This window comes from Thermobia domestica, chromosome 13 (genome assembly GCF_964235325.1).
Source record: "Thermobia domestica chromosome 13, izTheDome1.hap1.1, whole genome shotgun sequence".
In the NCBI taxonomy this organism is placed as follows: Eukaryota; Metazoa; Arthropoda; class Insecta; order Zygentoma; family Lepismatidae; genus Thermobia; species Thermobia domestica.
Genome location: NC_137466.1, coordinates 72955993 through 72962863, shown reverse-complemented (window position 1 = coordinate 72962863; position 6871 = coordinate 72955993). Strand labels below are relative to the sequence as shown.

At 34.5% G+C, this 6871-nt stretch overlaps 1 protein-coding gene across 1 annotated transcript; it reads right to left on the bottom strand.

Annotated features, from left to right (window-relative positions):
• Positions 1–4070: 4070 nt before the first annotated feature.
• LOC145667640 (zinc finger MYM-type protein 1-like) lies at positions 4071–5897 on the bottom strand. Its single transcript, XM_081735102.1, has one exon. It carries the CDS (start codon positions 5895–5897, stop codon positions 4071–4073), a length of 1827 nt encoding a protein of 608 aa, XP_081591228.1.
• Positions 5898–6871: the final 974 nt, after the last annotated feature.

Genomic DNA, 6871 nt, shown 5'->3' with positions numbered 1-6871 from the left:
TCGTAATCAAACGCAGAGCTCATTCGTGGCTATATGCTTAACATATGGAAAACGTGTGATCCGTTCGAAATATCTTTTGGAACATTTCGATAGTACGAACCTCAAGCTAGGATTTTATCATATCACGCCATGATTAAAGGGCGTGTTTTAGGAAGGTAGAGTGCTTCACAATTTACCGCAAAAGCAGAATGTCTCCTGGATTTTTATCATTACACTTGGTTTGAAATGGATACCGTAAGAGGGAAAGAGACTCAAATATTATCCATCAACTATTCTCCCCTTGCCAGGAATGGGCATTTCATCTAGTATTTTAAACAAAGATACTTCAAATAAAAATACTGTTGTAGTTTGATTACGGAAGACAGCTGCTGCTCCCCGGCAACATAGGTGTATCTTTAGGTTTACAACCTTACACACTCCTTGAAAAGTTGTTACCATCAACGATTCACAAGGTACGTGAATTATTTTGGGTATAATAATAATAATAATAATAATAATAATAATAATAATAATAATAATAATAATAAATAATAATAATAATAATAATAATAATAATAACAGAAGATATTTTTTCTCGTTATTAAATATCACTTTTTAGGAGGAGAAGCACAAAGAGGAGGGCACATTGACCGTTTCCCCTATTGCCCGGCAGACCTGTCCACTCCTATACATATAATGTATGTAGTGCATGTATGAAAACATTCCAAAATCACATTAATTAGACATAATGGGCCTTATGCACAGTCGTTCTCATGCGTGATTACTGCCATACTAAAGAGTTCGACTAACATATGTTTCCTGCAGTAGTCAAGCCTTTAGTATGACAATAGTCATAGGTCAAAATGACTGCATAAGGCCCAATGTCTTTCATCCATTACTTGTTTTATTTGGAAACTTTGTCTATGAAGGTTATATGTTCAATTTCCAGTCTTATTCAAAACAAAACAAACAAAAATATTAAAAAAAAAAAAAATACAAAACCAGGTTTGCTGACGTAGCTGACATGAATGATACGGTTATCTTAAGCAGAATGACCACCAATATGTGAATCGAATTTGGACCACTCCATGACAAAATATTTCAAATTAAGGAAAATTGTATCCCTTGCATTCGAATCTTGCATTTTCTGCATTTCAGAGACATAATCATCTTAATTTTTAACTTGGTCTTCATTCTAGGTTGTATGTTTTATATTACAACAGAAGTCATAATAAATAGTTATATATGAAATATGAACAAAATTATCCGAGCTGTTCTTGAGAAAATAGGGAAAAATCTACCATTTTAAAAAATTTTTCCAGAGAATTTTGTGTTCGTACCATATTGTAGGATTGTTAGCAAAATATTGATCATGAAGCATAGATAAAATCATAGAACAGTTTCCGGGAAAATAGAAATTTTCGATTTTCAGCCTCTAGTAAACTACTCATACTTTTGGTGGTAAGAAGAAAATTCGAATTCCTTTTCCTCTCAAGAATCTTAGAATCATCTAAAAAATCAAAATTTGTCTGAATATGTTGAACAGTATAGTATCTAGGTCCATGCCGAAATGCCTATACGAGTGGAGACAAACGAAAATTAAATAATAATAATAATAATAATAATAATAATAATAATAATAATAATAATAATAATAATAATAATAATAATAATAATAATAATAATAATAATAACTTTTTGACATGTTATCAGTTGAAACCTTAAATTCGGTATTTTTCACTGTCACAAAACTTTTTCCCCTTTACTTCTATTTGCTATGTTGGAAATATTTCTGCCCTCAGAAACGGTTAAAAGTAAGGGAAGTATTTTAATGAGTTTTAACAACTCAAGCGATAAGAAGTCATAGTTTCATTGAAACCTAAGCATGATAGATTTAAAATAAAATAAAATAAAACATGGATGAAACATAGAGGAATAGAGTCTCAGTTGTTATAATTATATCTATTTCGATAAAAATAATATATATAACGTAAATTACATCTCAGAGTGGTTGATTCTAAAAACAAACCAGGTTGTTAATTATCGGATAACATCTACATTAAATTACGTATATATTTCGTATGGGTATTTCCGCATATCCTCATTAATTAAAAACGATATTAATTTGCCACTTAAACCAAATAAACTCACATTAAAATAATTGGCTACATTGAGAATGGATTTTGTGTATATGTGTTTAGAATTTTGTGTACGCTTTGATTTAAATTTATTCTAATCAAAATTTGTATTTGTATCTCATCTCTGAATGCAAATTCTTAATTTTTAGAAGATCGACTTCATTCATAATATATAGGGAACAGATTTTATGAACTCCTTTGTGGCTATGTGGTTCAAGTTGTGAGCCACATGTAAGCAATCGCCCATGCTGCAATGGTGACTTCCTGCTGCATGATCAGCGCTATTTTGGCTAGTGACATCACGTGAGCCACGTGACTCTTACCTGAAACAACATAAAGTTTCAATATTAATCCAAGATGCAATTAGGTGAAGAGCATCAAATGTCATACGCCTCCATCTCACACGTTAATAACATCTACCGAGCATTGTACAGCCATAAACTTTAGAAACTGGAGGTTGGATATATAAGAAATAATAGCTTTTTCCAGTAGCAGAATAGTTTCACTGTATGCTTGATAGTTGGACAACCAACATGACAGCAAATACATGCCCGAAAACATAACATGCCAGGATATTCCTCCACTTAGAGGAAAAAGTATTACTATCTGAGAGCATCGCTTAGAGAAATAACCACGAGATAAATATGCAGAAATTGCATTCACGTTAAGTTATAAGAGATAGGAATTAATGCAAAGAAAACGAAAATAATAATACGCATCATGCAAATACCAAAAAAGTATGGAAAGCTAAACAAAATTAGAAAAGAAGGAAAGAGGGAAAGGAAAGAGCGAATGACATGGGAATAAATTAAATTTTAATATGGGAAAGGGATTTATCCCATAAAGTGATAAAAACCTGAGACATGGGGAAGGGGGGGGGGGAAGACGCAAACACTGTTTACCTTAAGCGTAAAAATTTCATTTATTTACATGTCTTTCGCTTTTTTCGTTTCCTATTTTCTTCTTTGATCATTTTGTTTCTGTTTTCATACTTTTTCGGTCTCTGTATGATGTATAGTGTTATTTTCCTTTTCTTTGCATTAATTTCTATCTCTTAAAACTTAACGTGAATGGAATTTCTGCATATTTATCTCATGCTTGTTTATCTAAATGATACTTTCACCCAGTGTTTCTTTCAGAAAAAATGTTCCGGGGGGGCACACGTAGTATACGGAGGGGCACATATTATTTTCATGCGGTCTCGGTATAACTTAGCAGCTTCTTTTCTAAAGTTATGTAAAAATGTCAATATTGTTATTTCTTGTCCACGAAAATACTGAAGTGTATGATCCCAATCATCACCATAAAGTTAAAATATTTATTCATGGCCTGTAAAAGTTTTCTTTTTTCGGTTCGAAAAATATAATTGGCAAATACAATAGAAATGTACTAATAATATTAAATACAATAGACATTTATAAAAGTTTTACATTATAACTTCGTCCGTATGACAAAAATTCACTTCGTAGTTTGTTTTTAATCATTAAAGAAGACGTATTCTTCTCATCTTTGCTTTGGCGTATGAACTGATTACCTCATTGATAAAAGTCGAACTTGGCACTTCTTCACCCTCAATGCTGATCAACATACAGTGCTTCAAGTTTTCTTCTGCCATATGAGATCGCAATTTTGTTAATATCCTGTTCATTGTGCTGAAAGACCTTTCAACACTGGCTGTTGATATAGGTACACACATGACCGATTCACATATTTTATGTAGATTTTCATAACCAATTTTCACTTCAAGTACTTTTGGAAGAACGGGGTCTATATCCAAACAAGCATTTTCAGTGCTCTTCATCAGTGACCGAAGGAAAAATTGAAATGACTTTATATCTGACCATAACGGTTCCATATCAACATCGACGAAATAGTTGCACAGTTTCTTTACATCATCTACACACTTGATACTTAAAAACATGCCTATGTTTTCGAAGTAGGATGCACTTTCCATTAGGCCAAGGGCGCGGTCGTTGAATCTATTTGATATCTCTTCGACAACCTGCAACTCTTCAGGTCCTTAAGCGTTTTCTCAGGATCTTCGTCTTCTACAAAAGTCTTCGAAAATTCTTCAGGCTTTTGCATGCCCTCCAAAATCATAGTCCTCAATTCGCTATTGGTGCTACAACATTCATCCGCTATCTTCGTAAGATGTTCTTTAGTGGCATCGATCATAGACATCAGAGATGAAAATGACAAGGTTGCATTTTGAAGCTGCTTACTCAAGTGAGACAACGCACTTAGTAATGCATCCATAACACAAAGTGTGATAACAAAGCTTTTGTTGGTTATTTCGCTTAAAATTCCTCCCGCAAGTGACGCAAAATCAACCCCTTCTTTGTGAATATGCTCAAGAGCCAACAAAATTCCCGAGAAGCACCTTTTCACTGCATTCACAATTCTATAGTGACTTAGCCACCGTACTTCAATGCATTCAGGTACTTTTAATATAGGATCGTTTATGATTGCCTGAATTTCATGCAGAATGTTTTCCCGCTTAGGTGATCTACTAAATAGATTGTATATGTCTTTCAATGTATGGGAAAATCTTTTAACTTTGGGATTCTTGTTTCTGCACGTAGCAGCAGCAAGTGACAGCACATGAGCTCTGCAGTGAATATACGGTATATCTCTGCCAGCTTTTGTTGACAGAATCCTGCGAACACCAGAACTGTTGCCAGAAAAGTTAGACGCACCATCGAAACTAAACGCTATGAGATTTTCGTATTTCAAATTGTGATTTTTCATTTCAGTGTCTATAGCATTAGCAATTGTATCGGCTTTGCAATCAGGTATGGTCACCAGCGCCAAAAATGTTTCAACCGGAGCACTGTCCTCTACATATCGCAAACACATGCTAAGGGCCATTTTTTTATTTATTGATGTACTTTCATCAGCCATTATCGAAAACTTTTTATCTCTGATTTTTTGAGTCACTTTAGAACGTAAGACTTCACCAACACAACTCAACAATTCGGAAGCAGTGTTCTTACTGCAGTAGTTAGAGCGTTCACTTTGTTCATTTTTCCACGTTTCTGGTTCTGGACTGCACTGTACAAGCAAATTATTCACTAGTGCCTCATATTTTGTTGTATGTGGCACTTCTTCTTTAACCAAGAAGTACAATCCACGAACAAGCATTCCCAGCGATTGGCGGTTTCGATCTTTTTCGGCTTCAATTTGACGAAGAACTTGAGAGTATACAGGGTTATTTTTTACTTGCATTCGCAACCTGTCCATCTCAAGGCTTGCAATGTGCGGTTTTGAATGATTATGCTTTTCCAGTTTTCCGTCTTTTCCTAATGCATTTTTATATGCTGTGAATGGATGAGTCACAAAAACACCTCCCGTTTTCTGCTGCACATTAGGGTCATTCTTCATATATCGCTCACAATATTTACAAAAGGCACCTCCACGTACTTTGTCCTCGTACAGCCACTCATACTGTTGTTCCAACTGTTTATTATACAAACGCTTCTTCTCAAAGGAACAAAGGTTTTGCTCATTTATATTTGCCCTATCATCTGCACAATTTGAAATACATTTCGACTGCTCAACATCAATACTTACATCCTTCTCTTGTTCTAGTCCGTTTGCATTTCCCTTACACTTACTTTTATCTGGCGTATTATCACTTAGACTTGTACAGTCAGTCGACAAGGAATTCGATGGGCCAGGGTCCACAGATGTTTCAAGCTTAATGTCCAACTTTTTTTCCTTTATAACAAAATTCAAGATAGATGTTTGACTTTCGTTTTTCCTTTTCTTGTTAGAAGACATACTGAACAAATCACTCACCTGTAAACAAGACACACTAATTGAAAGCACAAAACTATAATCTTTCTTTCTTTCTTCTTCACCATTATCGGTGATCCTTGTCAGCATCAGCTATTGTAGCAAGATTAAAACCGTTTGTTTATCTGTTTATTGTCTTCTGAAAATATTTATTTCCCACTGCTGGTACTATTCTATTTATTATATTATAGATGTATTACTTTGGTCTCTCCGGGGGGGCAGTGCCCCCCCAAAAACATGTCTGGAAGAAACACTGCTTTCACCTGCAAATACTTTCTTGCTCCAAATGTAGAAATATCCCGGCATGTTATGTTTTCGGGCATGTATTTGCTGTCATGTTGGTTGTCCAACTATCAGGCATACAGTGAAACTATTCTGCTACTGGAAAAAGCTTATCATTTCTTATATATCCAACCTCCAGTTTCTGAAGTTTCTGACTGTACAAACTACTTACAGACGCGACACTTGACTTTTCCATCAGTAGATGGCAGCACAGTAAATACATTTTACTCTCATCCCGAATTACAACTGATTTCTACGAAAAAATATACAAGAAAACTGAATCGCTGGTCCTTGTGTCGTATAACATTAAGAAATAGCATGCTTCGTCTACACAACGGCAGAAATTTAAGTTTTGTGTATTCTTAAAAACTCCATTGTGTTATGCACGATATAAAAAGAAATGGTAATAACTAAGAGTATGGGCTTTATTCAATTAAGCATGAGATGTCTTTTTACACCTCCTGTGGTTAACCAAATTATGTTAAGGAAACGTTATTTCATACATTTTAAAAGATATTAACATCGCTCCTCTCAACTCTCGATCAAGTCCAAAACGCATATATATATAAGCAATGATGATCTGATCTATACTATTTTATGCGTATTCAGCTTGGAAACACGCACCAAAGAACCACCTTAGACCACCCCCAATTCCTCAAAATCATGCTGCTAGAGTC